The sequence below is a fragment of the Eriocheir sinensis genome, chromosome 50 (genome assembly GCF_024679095.1).
Source record: "Eriocheir sinensis breed Jianghai 21 chromosome 50, ASM2467909v1, whole genome shotgun sequence".
Taxonomy (NCBI): domain Eukaryota; kingdom Metazoa; phylum Arthropoda; class Malacostraca; order Decapoda; family Varunidae; genus Eriocheir; species Eriocheir sinensis.
The window spans coordinates 6,580,342-6,595,588 of record NC_066558.1 but is presented as its reverse complement, the minus strand read 5'-3'; the positions used below and the strand labels follow the sequence as shown (position 1 = coordinate 6,595,588).

General features: G+C 42.9%; 1 protein-coding gene across 1 annotated transcript; it reads right to left on the bottom strand.

Annotated features, from left to right (window-relative positions):
• Nucleotides 1-474: 474 nt before the first annotated feature.
• Nucleotides 475-13,450, bottom strand: LOC126982338 (coatomer subunit delta-like). Its single transcript, XM_050834348.1, has 9 exons — nucleotides 13,346-13,450; nucleotides 11,969-12,232; nucleotides 11,339-11,551; nucleotides 9,481-9,654; nucleotides 8,335-8,516; nucleotides 7,016-7,145; nucleotides 6,152-6,335; nucleotides 4,850-5,166; nucleotides 475-4,239 (listed from the first exon to the last, which is right to left on the bottom strand). Exons 1-9 carry the CDS (start codon nucleotides 13,346-13,348, stop codon nucleotides 4,150-4,152), a joined length of 1,557 nt encoding a protein of 518 aa, XP_050690305.1. The 5' UTR covers nucleotides 13,349-13,450; the 3' UTR covers nucleotides 475-4,149.
• Between the last annotated feature and the right edge of the window lie 1,797 nt (nucleotides 13,451-15,247).

Genomic DNA, 15,247 nt, shown 5'->3' with positions numbered 1-15,247 from the left:
GCTCCAGTGAAAGAAATTAGAATAGTGTCCCTGTCTGCTGTTTGAAGAGAGCACCAATTTGATTTATTGTTCCTTACCATTAGCATTGTTGATTAGAAGGTTGAAAGTTGATTACTGGCTGATGTCTTTGTTTTTATATATCATTTTTTATATGTTGAATTGACTATGAAAATCCAATACTCCTAACAGCAGACAGCCATGGTTGTCTTCCTCACCCTGAGAGTTCTCAGACCTTGGAGAAGTCGGGACTCACTGCCCTCCACCCTTCACCTTGCTCTGACTCATCATTGCGTCCTTACCTGTGCTGGCCCATGGGAGCTCCTTCACCAGACCAGGACTGAGCCATGGAGTGTATATTTGCATATCTTCCATGATCCCAGCTTCTTGAGCCTCGGGTTTTGAAACAGAATCTTGGTGCTGGATTTGCAAGATGGAGCTCAGCATTGGGTCACACATCTCCAGTTAACAAGACAGTTAACTTTACTTCTTTATTGGGGAATATATGTTGAAAACAATACTTGGATATGCAACACCCTTACATAATATGGAGAGCCTTGTTGCATATAAAATATAAACCTCACTAACAAATTCACTTCACTTATATACACTTGTCACCCTATAACAGTACAGGTCTCCAGAGATTGCAGTGAAAAACGGAAACTAGCTCGTCCTCTTGGTCCTAACAAGTCAGATGGGATCCAAACCTTTCTCAAATGAACAAGGTTTCTTTTTGATAGCATACACACACATAAATAAGAACTAAGTTAATGGACTGACGATGGCACAACCCACATGTTCCCGAAGCCAAGGAAAAGAGTGTAGCAGGGGTGTCATGGCAGTATTGTCAGCTACGGCAGAACAGAAAGTCACTCCCATCCAAGCAACCACCCAAGGCTTAAGTCCACACTTTTAAACATATCAGCACCTCATCTCCATGTTTGAAAAGCCTCTCGGAGAAGTCGCTGGGGTTTTCATGGATTGTTTGGTGACCCTGGTGATTGTTTTACACGGCCTGTGCACTATGAATGGTAAAACAACATATGAAAACCTCATTAATCTTCTCTGTGGCCTTGTTAACAGTCGTAGTGGGAGCCCGATACGATTTAGAATGTGGACCTCACGCTCGCCCATACATTTGAGTCTCACGAACCCTCGCCATGCTGACAGAACAAGGAGCGAGGCCACTTGTGATGCGTGAAGGAACTGTGTGTGTGTGTGTGTGAGGTGAAGTTCACATGAGAAATGAGACCCACAGTTATTTTCCTTATTGTTGCTCTGCATGTATCCAGGTATTACAAGAGGCGATGAAGGGAAGAAGGGCACTCCTCCAGCTATGTTTTGGTCACATATTTACCCAACCATATGAATCACCCAATGGAAGATGCGATTTTTGACATTATTCATCTGTAGATATACCGACGAACTACTTTGGATTACCCAGTGTCTGAGTCTGCTGCCTGGTAAGGGTTTGGATGCTAAGATATAGACAGAGTGTGCCAGCAAAGTGTTATGGTCAGTACATGATGTAGTAACGCCTCCTGTGTATTCGGCAAAATGATACATAGACTAAAATGCTCTCTCCACACTGCTCAAGGATGTATATTATAGAGTTTTGCTGCCAATATACAACAGTGGTAGCAAGAGCAAGGCAGCAGAGTACAGCTTCATGGCCTGACACACCAACACTAGGTTTCTTGGAGGTGTTGTTGATACTTTTCTCATTTTGTTCATTCCAAGTCCTTGAGAGCGTTACCATATCATCATTCTCAGCACATTGTATTTTCCGATTCCTGACCCGTGGCTATCGCAAAAACACATCATTAGTCAGCGGTTTTAACGATAACTTTGAATATCATTACTGGTGTACGATAGTTTAGGGGCTGAAAATGAAAAATGGATTGTTCTGATTACGGTAATATGGTAACGCTCGTCCTTGAAGCAAACCATAACCTTTACCCCAAGTCAAGGAAACACAGACCCCGTTAGTGTGTGGCAAAGGGCTGAAGAGTGATATCATGCCAATACTTCAACACAAACCACGACCGCTTATTGCACTGTTGCCATTCCCGGTGAACGACCCTTAACCTCAGTCTTCCTTTCATGGGAACTGGTGAAGGGCACGTAAATAGGATGCTTGGGTCTGTTCATGAGTTTGTGTTGTGTTGGCGACGGTCAGCAAGCGTCAAACATCACGCCAGCCACTATAAAAAAAAATCCGCCTGCACCACTAACAGGATGGGGTTGTCCAGGAGGCCCCTCAAGACAGCCTACCAGCACTATTGCCAGCACAGAAAACAGAAAGTGTGCTCTGATGATGACATACCGCTGCCCAAATCGCTCACCCAGACACTTCAAGGGAGGGAAAGGGATAGATACTGTGGGGATGATAGTGATATGTATGGAGGGAAAGTTCATGGTTAGAGAATTAAAAGAAAAGGAAAATATGTTGGAAGCTTGACAATGAGAACAAAAGAAGAATCCACGAAAATGAATGATGAAGAAAAGGAAAGAATGATAATACTGTGATGATTAGAAGAAAAGAAAAATCCACAGTAATGAAAAATGAGTGAAGAAAAGAATGATATAAAACCTTAATGACAGAAACAAAAGAATCAGTTAACTCTCTAACAATTGGCTTAAGGTAATTCAAGTCCACAGGTAGTTCTAGAAGTGTATGATCCTTCACGCTGACAACTTTCACGTCTTAAAATACAAAGGTAAAGTTAAGGCATAAAAATTGGCCTGTAATGATAAGTTTTAACAAGACTAATTTACCTGAATAGGGGTTTTAACTAAGCCGCTTCCAGGTGAGAGAACGGACGCACGTTATTATTATTGTTGACGTGAGTGGAAGGGAAAGAAGAGGTGGAAGAGAAGAGAGGAGAAAGGAAAAGTGAAGAAGAGAGGGGAGGAGGAACAGAGAGGTAAAAGAGGAAGAGAGAGAGGGAAGGAGGAACAGAGGTAAAAAAGAGGAGAGGGAAGGAGGAACAAGTAGTAAACATCTGACAGGAAAAGTAAACGCATCTCACGAACCCAAATAATGAGAATAATTTATGAGTGCTAAAGAAAAATGCCTGACTTCTTAAACGCCGTAGTAGTCTTTAAGAATTACATGGCTGACTCATCTCTTTTAACCCGTTTTTCAAGGTGTGGTTAACTGGTTTTGTTGATTTTTTTTTTTTTATAATTTTATGACCCAGTTTGTAATGTGCCGACTTAACTCTAAATTCCGTCTCAAAAATGGAAATAAAACCCCCAAACCAGCCACGTAATTCAATAAATACTTATACGACATCTAAAAAAAACTGAAGTGTCGCATAAAAACTGATTGAACGATTGAAGTCGCTGAGAGGAAGAAGTCTTCAGAGTTTGGCATCCTAAGGGAACACTATCAACTAAAGGATGTGCCTGTGGTGTTGACCCTTTGCTGCCTTCCTTTGTTCTGGTGGCAACAAACACGTTAGGTACAGAACTAACCTAGAGGCAAACCATTTCATATAGTCCATTTGGGTGTTGGATTCTACAGGTCCTTTCCTCCCCTCTGCTACACAATCCCAACACCTGTCCCTTCCTCTCGTATGTTATCTATAGCTAACACATGGGAGGGAAAAATAGGTGTTAGAGCAGGAGAGGACTCTATAGTTAACATATGGGAGGGAAAAATAGGTGTTAGGGCTGTGTGTTAGAGCAAATGAGAGGACTCTATAGCTAACACATGGGAGGGGGAAATAGGTGTTAGGGCTGTGTGGCAAAGCAGAGGGGAGGGGGGGACCCACGGAACTGAACACCAACTCGGACTATTTGAAATGGTTTGACAATAGAACAAGTCGCCACCCTGGGCTGGACCACGCCACAACGATCGGTACTAAAATAATCCCCTCATCAACGAATCAAGGAATGTTAAACAGCGCAATTCCTCAAGGCAAAAAAAAAAAAAAAAGTAAATATCTCTTTTACATTAATTAGTCTGTTATGAGCAGCGAACTCTCTCGGCTGCCTGGTGAAGTCGCCGCTACGAGAGACGAGCATCCGAAAGGCCGTGCTCTCGCCCCGTCCCTCGGAAACTAACTGAAGCAGATGTAACCCACTGACTGGCTGGCAAACTCAAGTCCTCTAACAGTTGTGCGCCGGCAAGGAAGCTCTGGGGGCCTAGTCGATCTCGTACACAGTGGTCTTCATCTGTGTTTCGAGGGAGAAGGTGATCGGGGCGCCGTCCGAGGTGCTCACCACGCCCAGCACCTGCAACACACACACATTATTTATTATTGTTGTCGTTGTATGAGTGGAGAGGAAAGAAGAGATGGAAAACAGAGAGGAGAAAGGAGTGAAGAATAAAGAGAGGGGAGGAGGAAGAACAGAGAGGTAAGATGAGGAAGAGAGAGGAGAGGAACAAGAAGCAGAGAGTAGAGGAGAGAAAAGCAAATGAAAGGAAATAAGAAGAGAAGGAAGAAGAGAGAAAGGAATAGTGAAGAAAGAAGAGGAAGAGAGAGGAGAGGGGAGGAGGAACAAGAAGCAAAGAAGAGAGGAGAGAAAAGCAAATGAAAGGAAATAAGAAGAGAAGGAGGAACAAAAGGCACAAGAAAGGAAAGAATAAGAGGAGAAGGAAAGATGAACAAAAGGTGAAAGAATAAGAGAAGGAAAGAAGAACAAATTAAAAGAAAGAAGAGGAGAAAAAGGTGAAAGAATGAGAGAAGGAAAGAAGAACAAATTGAAAGAAAGAGGAGGAGAAAAACGAGGAACAAAAGTGAAAGAAAAAAAAGTATAGCGGAACATAAAGAAAATCAAAAAAACACACACCAATCAATCTCAACCCCCTCCCCTCCCTACCCCATAACACCCCCCAACCCACCTTGATATCACAAAACGTTCGGGTGGAGTTGAAGCTGACGCGGACGGGGAAGAAGTTGTCGGGCACACCACGCGCCGTGAAGTCCATGGCAGCAGTGGGGGCGGTCTTGTCGATGACGGGGATGCGCCACACGAGGGCACAGTGGGCGCGGTTGTACTCGTGCTCCCCCTCGCACTCATTGATGACGGGTGGCGGTGCTCCGGGGGCCAGCGGGATGGTGATGATGACCTCGCTCAGCTCAAGGTTGAGGTTCTCCAGGTTGTACTCTATGTTGACGTCGCAGCTCCCGGCACCGTTCTCCTGAGGCCAGCAGTTGACTGGGTGATGGGGAGAGAGAGAGAACTGACTGGGTGAAGGGAGAGAGAGAATGGACTGGGTGAAGGAGTACAGAGTGAGAAGTGACTGGCTGATGGGGGAGAGAGAGAGAGAGAGAATTGATTGGGTGATGGGGAGAGAGGGAGAGTTGACTGGGTGAGGGGGAAGAGAAAGATAACTGGCTGGGTGATAGCAACAGAGAGAAAACTGACTAGGGGAGAGAGAATTGACTGGGTGACGGGGAGAGAAGGACAGTTGACTGGTTGAAGGGGGAGAGAAACATAACTGTCTGGGTGATAGAAACAGAGAAAACAGACTAGAAGGGAGAGAATTGACTGGATGAAAGGGGAGAGAGAGATGCAGATATGTAATGTGCGACTTTTGTTACTATGCTATTTTCTTTTCTTTTTTTACAGTAAAGGAAGCAACTCAAGGGCAAACACACACACATGCACACACACAAAATAAAGCCTGCTAAGTACTGCCCCTGTGAAACTAAATAGAAATATGTGGTCCGAAGAGAGGCATAGTTTTGGCTTGGCTGGGGGAAGAAAGAGAGAAATTTTGCATCTAAAGGGGCTATTACACTGGGCAAATTTTCCGTGGATCTTCAATCAAACCACGATTTCCGCTGGCGTGGTTCTCATTTCCGCGGTTTTCTGACGTGTCCACGATCTCCCAAAGCTACGGTAGATTTCACCAAAGGACGACGGTATTACTCACCATCATCGACAGCAGCAATAACAAGAAACAAATGAGATACACAGAAAATTTGCCCAGTGTAATAGCCCCTTAAGATATAGTTAATGGTAAAGCATGGGAGTAACCTCTAACATTCTCTCTAACAGTACATCACCTCAACACACACACACAAGGGAAGATGCTGTGATGGCAAAGAGTGGGCAGGACAACTAGAGATAAGGAGACGGAACCAGACGAGTATAGCCCAGACCCCATATACAACTAGGTAAACACACGCCAACTCACTGGAGAGCGGCACGTGCTTCTCGTCGTTGGTCTGGAAGCGCCACTTTAACACGCCGACGTCCGTGTTGTGAGGGAAAGGCTTGTTGGACATCTTCATTCCGATCTGGCCGCACGAACGCCACAGCTCGCGGTCCACGTTGGGGTGTGTCTGGAGCTGCACGGGTCTGGTCTCTGTGTTGTCCACCTGAGAGGGAGAAGGAGACAGGTGTGAATGTGTGACGTGGGGTTGTGCTGTCCACCTGAGAGATTGGAGACGGGAGTGAGTGAGTGTGAAGAGTGTGTATCAATGGTGTGGTGTGAGATGGGGTTGTGCTGTCCACCTGAGAGAGAGGAGACAGGTGTGAATGTGTGAAGCGTGTGTACCAATGGTGTGGTGTGAGATGGGGTTGTGTTGTCCACCTGAGAAAGAGGAGACGGGAGTGAGTGAGTGTGAAGAGTGTGTATCAATGGTGTGGTGTGAGATGGGGTTGTGTTGTCCACCTAAGAGGGAGAAGGAGACAGGTGTGAATGTGTGAAGCAATGGTGTGTTGTGTGATGGGTTAATGGCTTATATGTGCTAACAATCAAAGGCCAGAGAAACACCTATAATGCCCCTCTTGAAATATGAGTAAAGTATATGTTGTTGATATGAAGGAGTGTGCAAATAAGAAGGAAAGAGGAACGAGAGGAGGAGGACCTAAGAAGCGATACAAAGCGTTACAGGTCAAAAGAAGCAGAGAAGATTACTACCAACAGCATTACCATATGAAGTGGGGCAGGGGTAAAGGGTGGACATAATATAAGTTCTGGGCTTTAGTCATAACACGAACCATCAGCCGCTAACACAGTAATGGTCGCAGTGCCTCGCGCCGGCCCGCCACTCACCTGGACCTTGATGAAGCCGTAGTCGGAGTCTGAGATGCGGAGTTTGAGGATGCCCTGCACCTCCATGGTCTTGAGGCCGCCGTCACGCCCAGCATGCACCACCAGGTCCTCGCCCATCACTATGTGGACACTGGAACACACACACAATGAGGAGTTACCACTAAAAGAAGAAATTACCACCAGAAACACAAGAGGACAGTAGAAAATTGAGGAAGGGAAGATGCTTGAGAGACATAAAGAAATATAGCTTCCTGCAAAGAAATATAGAGGTTTGGAACAGACTAAGTGATGATGCAGTATCGGCGAGGAGTGTGCAAAGCTTTAAGGAAAAGTTGGATAAATATAGATACAGAGACGGGACCACAAGAGCGTAAAGCCCAGGCCCTGTGAAACTAAAACTAGGTAAATACACACATTTAGATAAGTAGTGTGCCATGAAAGGTCTGAAGTGTAGCCCTAACACAGGAGGCAAAGAGCGGAAAAGAGGATGAGGTCTGCCGTGTACTGATACAAGTGTTCACATGGAGATGGCTTGGTCTTAACCCGGTAGCAGTGACGGGCCAAATTTGTGCCATGATATAAACCCCCCAAAATAGACGATGCATAATCTGATCACAAATGCTTTATATATATTATGAAGTGGTTTGTGTGAGTGATGATTTTTTCTCATTTTTCTCGCTTCGAGGGACCATTAGGAAACGTGATCCCCGCTGCTACTGGGTTAATGTATTTAGTGTTGTGTATCCTTGTATAAGTGGTATTAACCCAGTGAGTGAAGCAATATTTTCAAACAATCCATTTCCCAGTGTCTTCCCGATCAAAGCTTATCGTTCCAGCTTCCATCATGTCACAGCCTGAGGAATGGCCAGCAGAGAGGTGTTACAGCTTATGGGTCAAAAATGGCCACTGATGAAGGTTAGGACAAGGAAGAATTCAGGGATTGAGACCCCACCTAAGTCAGCCTGGGAATCACTTAACCCAGTAGCAGCGGGGATCATGTTTCTTAATGGTCCCTCTAAGCGAAAAAAATGAGAAAAAATCATCACTCACACAAACCATTTCATAATATATATCAAAGCATTTGTGATCAGTTTATGTATCATCTATTTTGGGGGGTTTATATCAAGGCACAAATCTGGCCCGTCGCTGCTACACGGTAAAGCCACAAATTTGGCCCGTCACTGCTACACGGTAAAGCCACAAATTTGGCCTGTCGCTGCTGCCGGGTTGAGTGCCACTGCCGCAGAGAACAGCCACTGAGCAACATTAATAACGGCCAACAAGTAACATTCAGCTCATGCACCCAACACACGACTCACGGTTCCACATCGACGGCAGGGGTGTTGATGGTGGAGGCCGGGGTGATGGTCTCGGCGGCAGACACCACGCGCTCGCCCTCGGACTTGAGCTGGTCCACGAAGGAGTCCACGTCCTTGGCCTTGCTGCCCAGCTTCATGGCGCGGTTGGACCCGGAAGGCTTGATGGAGGATGGCCGAGTCTCCTGCAAGGGATCAAATCATTGTTATTATCATTATCATAAGAGAAGAATCAGGTAGAGAGGGAGGAGTGTTTCTTTAGGTTCAGGGTACAGAAGAAGGGTCAAACTACCACCAGGGTCATAAGGTTGGTATAACAAGGCACTTTTGATTCTCACATCAATTATTTCTAAATGTCAAAGAGGAGGTCAGTCGGGTTCTAATGAGTGTTTCTGCAGGTTCATGGTACAAACTACCACCAGGGTCATAAAACTACTCCTGGCAACGCCCACAACTTCTACGAAAGCCTTGTCAATTATGTGTTCTTGGGCTGCGACATGTCTCGTAATATGACCCTAAAACTACTCCTGAAAATGCCCCAAACTCCTAGGAAAGCCTTGTCAAATAAATTAACTTAGGTGATGAAATGTTTAGTAATACAGCCCTATAAGCTGCCTTTTCAGTAACCCCCAAACACCTGAGATGCCTATAAAGAGAAAATAAGTGAAAGGGATATGAAAAAAGGAGAAAAATTGTAACTTAGGGTCACCTCCACTTTGCCGTTTCTGTATTTTTTTTTTTTTTTTTTTTTTTTTTTTACAGACAGTTCAAGAGCACGAAAAAAAGGAAACAATAATAAAAGAAAGACTGCTACTCGCTGCTGTTTGGCACTGAAGACTTTTTCCCAATAAGCCTTGAATAATTACCCTGCATGACAAACAGCAGAGCACCTGAAAACATGATGCCTTTTGTGTGCAAGATATATACCTTCATGTGAGAGAAATGTGAATGAAGTCTTGGCAAAGTAACAAAAGTATAAAAAAAAAAAACTTAAAACCCCCAAAACCTAAAGTAACCACCACAAACTTAAGGGCCATGCGAGATATATACCTTCATGTGAGAGAAATGTGAATGAAGTCTTGGCAAAGTAACAAAAGTATAAAAAAAAAACTTAAACCCCCCCAAAAACTTCAGTAACCACCCCCATACCTGTGTCGGGGATGGGATGGTTTCTGCGGGACTTGGGAAGCTGCCCGTGCTGCCGCCAAAACCGCCCGACACCCCAAAGCCGCCACTGTTGCCACCGCCGCCCGTGTAGCCGCTGTTCTTGTTGCCGCGCTTCATCTCCTCGTGACGCTTCCGCTGCAGCTCCTTGGCTTTCTCCTGAAGGGGGGAGGGAGGGAGGGACACATGAGCTGGTGGATGGAACACTTATAGATCTAGAATGACTTTACTTGGTGACTGAACACTTACAGAACTTATATTAAAAACTAGAATGACTTAACTAGTGGACCAAACCTTACAGAACTTAGATTAAAAACTAGAATGACTTAACTAGTGGACCAAACACATATAGAACTTAGATTAAAAACTAGAATGACTTAACTAGTGGACCAAACCTTACAGAACTTAGATTAAAAACTAGAATGACTTAACTAGTGGACCAAACACATATAGAACTTAGATTAAAAACTAGAATGACTTAACTAGTGGACCAAACACATATAGAACTTAGATTAAAAACTAGAATGACTGTACTAGTGGACCAAACACATATAGAACTTAGATTAAAAACTAGAATGACTTAACTAGTGGACCAAACACATATAGAACTTAGATTAAAAACTAGAATGACTGTACTAGTGGACCAAACACATATAGAACTTAGATTAAAAACTAGAATGACTGTACTAGTGGACCAAACACATATAGAACTTAGATTAAAAACTAGAATGACTTAACTAGTGGACCAAACACATATAGAACTTAGATTAAAAACTAGAATGACTGTACTAGTGGACCAAACACATATAGAACTTAGATTAAAAACTAGAATGACTTTACTAGTGGACCAAACACATATAGAACTTAGATTAAAAACTAGAATGACTGTACTAGTGGACCAAACACATATAGAACTTAGATTAAAAACTAGAATGACTTAACTAGTGGACCAAACCTTACAGAACTTATATTAAAAACTAGAATGACTTAACTAGTGGACCAAACCTTACAGAACTTATATTAAAAACTAGAATGACTTAACTAGTGGACCAAACCTTACAGAACTTAGATTAAAAACTAGAATGACTTTACTAGTGGACCAAACCTTACAGAACTTAGATTAAAAACTAGAATGACTTTACTAGTGGACCAAACCTTACAGAACTTAGATTTAAAACTAGAATGACTTTACTAGTGGACCAAACCTTACAGAACTTAGATTAAAAACTAGAATAACTTTACTAGTGGATTGAACACATATAGAACTTAGATTAAAAACTAGAATGACTTTACTAGTGACAGAACACTTACAGAACTTACAGATTTAAAACAAGAATGACATAACTGGGTGACTGAACACTTAGATTTAACACTAGAGTGACCCCATTACTTAATTTACATCCCACTGATATGTTACTGACTTCAGAACACTTACAAAACATAGAGATTTTAAACTAGAGTGACACCCCATTGCTGACTAACGGAACACTGAGAGAACTTGCAAATTTAAGAACTTACAAACTTAAAGAAAAATAGAATGACATCACATCAACTGAGTCCAAAACTTACTCTTAACCTGGTAGCAGCGACGGGCCAAATTTGTGCCATGATAAAGACCCCCCAAAATTGATGATGCATAAACTGATCACAAATACGTTGATACATATTATGAAATGGTTGGCGTGAGTGATGATTTTTTCTCATTTTTCTCGCTTGGAGGGACCATTAAGAAACATGATCCCCACTGCTACCAGGTTAGAGCGACATTACCGAACAAACTAAATCCATAGATCAGAAACATAAGCGTCAACCGTCATCTCATCACCAGCTCACCCTCACTCACCTTCATCTTGGTGCGCGCTTCCCTCTCCTGGGTCTCCCTCACCGCCCTGTACACTTTCTCCTCGTGCGAGTCCATCTCCACGAAGGTGCGGATCTGCGCCAGGTTCACGGACTCCCGGTAGCCCAGCGCCACGATCTCGTCGAAGGCAAAGATAAGGTGGAAGGAGTTCTCGAGGATCTCACTCTCCTCCATGTTGCGGCAGTACTCGGGGATCTGTACGATGGAAGGGAAAACAGAAAAAATTATCTCACAAAAATCTGGAGCACTGCCAATACGTATCAATAACCAAAGGAAAAAAATTAAATTCCAGAAATATTAAATTAAATCTAACCAAACTAAATCTAACCTTACCTAATCTGACATGATGTAACTTAATGAAATCTAACCAAACCATACCTGGCCTGCGCCCCTCTCCCAAAATGCAATAAATGGAGATAGATTCCTCAATATATCCCCCCTGAGACCATATTTTTAAGAAATTAATATCTCTCAAACAAGTGACATGATGGAAAGCAATATGGCAGCATGTTGTATGTGCACAAAATAATTCACATAGCACAAAGATGTCCTATGCAATAAGACAGGAATTCTAGAATAACACCCAAATAACAAGGTGCAGGCGCAACCCACCACTCTGGAGAAGAGGCGCAGGGTCTCCAGGTCCTCGAGGATGTTTGAGGCGCGCGTGGTGATGAGCAGCATGTAGAGGCGGTCCAGCGGCTGGTACACGTAACGCACCGATTCCGTCTCCACGAAGGTGTGCTGCCGCCCGCTGGTCATCAGCTTGGGGAAGGCCGCCAGCAGGCCCTCAATCCGAGACTTAGTCATCTCCACAAACTGCCGGGACACCAGAGCCTTCCCGCTGCGGGTACAGACAGCCGCGGCAAGCAGTACCTGGGGATGGAGGGGGGGGGGGTTAACAGATAATATTATCGCCATCAGTTCGTCACGAAAAATGTTTTGTAAAATTCCCATCAACTAGCGGCCATCAGTGACAACAACCAATGTCACTCCTCAAAACGTATCACATATTTATCGTTAACAAGTAAATCTATCCTAACCACACCTGACGTGTGCCCCGCTGACAAAATGTAATAAATGGAAATAAATCCTTTGAAGCATCACCTCCCGGACCACACTTCAAGTACTTAATATCTCACAAACAAGTGACTTGCAACAAAAAGCAATACAGCAGTGTGCTCCATGTGTAACTCTTCACATAACACACATACAAAGGTGTCCCTTGCAGTGAGATGGCTGGACTCCCGGAATGACACCATTCCAAGAAACACAACACTCATCATGAAAAAAAGTTAGGTTTGCCAGAGCAAGACCCCCAGTGTTGGGTGTGATTCTTGAGGAGAGACTTATTACTAATGTGTCAGTATCATGTTCTGTACTTAACTAACCACTCTTCTGTTGTCATGTATATTTTAGTAACCCAGAAACCCATATATATAGTGAAGGGTGTAATTCTAGAGTAAAGATTGGTATTACTGATGTGCTGATATCTAGTTCCCTACTTGACCAACCACTCATCTGCTGTCATATATATGTAACTAGCCTTCAAGCCTATCATGGAGTACAGATTCAAGCCTCCAGGAAAACCATAGAAAAGTGAGTGTGTCTTGCGGCATCCACATCCCCATTCACACACGCCCACAACACCCACGCCCACACAAAACAAATACTTTACTGACCTTCAAGCCAATATTAGAGTACAGATTCAAGCCTCCCGGAAAACCATAGAAAAGTGTGACTGGCTTGCGGCATCCACGTCCCCACATACAAAACCTTTCACATACGCCCATGCCCGCCCACGCCCACACAAAACAAAGCCTACAGGACGCTAAACAACACACACACACTCAACACTTAATACCATGACAGAAGGATAAATAAAAGACCATAATCTGTGTTGACCTCCCAGCCTGACCCTTGCCTCGCCCCTGCCAGCCCGCCCCGCCACCCTGCCGCCATAGAGAGACCCACGCCCCTGCCACTCACCATCCTGAAGGTTTTCGTGCCTCGCCGCCGCAGGAATAAAGGAAATAAGGCGTGCAGGAGGCGGCGTTGTGGGGGACCGGAGCGCAGAGGCCAGCTGACGTGTCCGACCCCAGTGTTGCCAGATGGTCCCGGGAAAATTTCAGGAGATCTGTTGCCAAAATTTCTGGAAATTTCAAAAAAATTCTGACAATGTGCTGCGGCACATAAAAAATAACCAAACCAAACCTAACAACCTAACCAAACCTAACCTAATTGTTTTCACAACATTTCTTTGTTTTTTCCATACTCGTTTTGGTAAATATATAGATTATGCCCGGGTCTGAATCTTATTATTTGTACCTCTCTACTGTTTCCTGGGATAAAAACGAGTATCAAAATACCAAAGAAATGTTGTGCAATGCAATCTAATTACGTTAGGTTTGGCGTATACGGCCAACCTTCTTGATCGGTTACATGGCTGGCTGAGCGACAATTCAGATTTTCATTGTATGTATTACAAGAATTAAATATTATCTTTTTAATTAGAAGTTACGCAGTGTAATACTTATCAAGTATGCAACTCTTTTACTGGGATATTAAAAGCAATTGTATACCTATATTGTTTGCCGATGTATTTACATTTTTATCCCTTAGATTATATCGTTGGGTCTTATCGTCTCATCGGTAACCTTGAGGTACGAGACGATGGCGGTCAAGTTTGGGCGGACACCCGGACAATAACTTGCAAAAAATCTGGAGAATTTCTGACAATTCGTTCAAATTTCAGAAGATTTTACAGTAATTTCTTAAATTCTGACAAAATGTCAAAATTTCAGAAGATCTCCAGAAATTTCTGACAATCTGGCAACACTGTCCGACCCAGCCTTAACAAGTGTACGATAACGCCGCGTGAGTACGATAATCAGGTATGGTTTATGAGTATGGATTTATGCTTTCTACTCGTATTAACTGTATCGATATTTAAGTTTCTTTTGATAATGTTTGATTGGGTGGTTTTATCTATATGGTTGTGGTAGCATTTAGTTAGAAGCCGCGATGTGGTGAGTACGACAATGCTTCAAAATACAATGATCTAATAACCCATATATACTTAGATTTCTTCATTCCACGCGTATAAACTCCATCTATAATTACGTTTTATTTAACGAGGTTTGATTTCGTGCAGTTATCTACGTGGTTATGATAGATTTTAGTCATAAACCGATGAATCCAATGTGCTTTACTCTATGTTGTTCTCAAATCTCCATGTTTATATTATTAATTATGTTTTTAAGACCAGTGTAATTAATCTGTAGTGTTTTAGTTGGAGAATAATCAGTAAATCGGGATATTGTAGACTTGTTGGGTGTTTGTTTAGCTGTCAAAGCATGGCGTCTGTTTTGACTTTTTTTATTTATGCCGGTGACTCGAACTTCGTTAATTATATATAGTTTAGTTTTTGGGGTTTAGATCATTTAAAAAGTCTCCCTTTCTTATCTGCCAAGGGAGGATATGCTTAAATAATGAGCTTAAATGAGAGAAATTACTTTAAAATACATCAGTCACCCTCGCTTAGTCAATATCATCAGTCATTTTATTTATTTATTTGATCTAGATAATGTAATAAAAATCTCCTCTTAAATTTTGTCCAGGGAAGATGTTTTTAGAAATGAGTTTATAATATTATTCCCTCAAAGCACCCTCGCTTACCCTAATATTCCCCATAACACAATAATAACTATCATAAACCAAACATCCATGCCAGAAATAAATAATAAATGACTTTCTGAATATTCTGTCGAGGTAAAATGGTTTAATAATAGGTTTAAATATAAGAAATAGACTCAAACCACCCTCGCTTGCCCTAATATTCCCCATAACACAATAATTACTATCTTAAACCAAATATCCATACCAGAAATA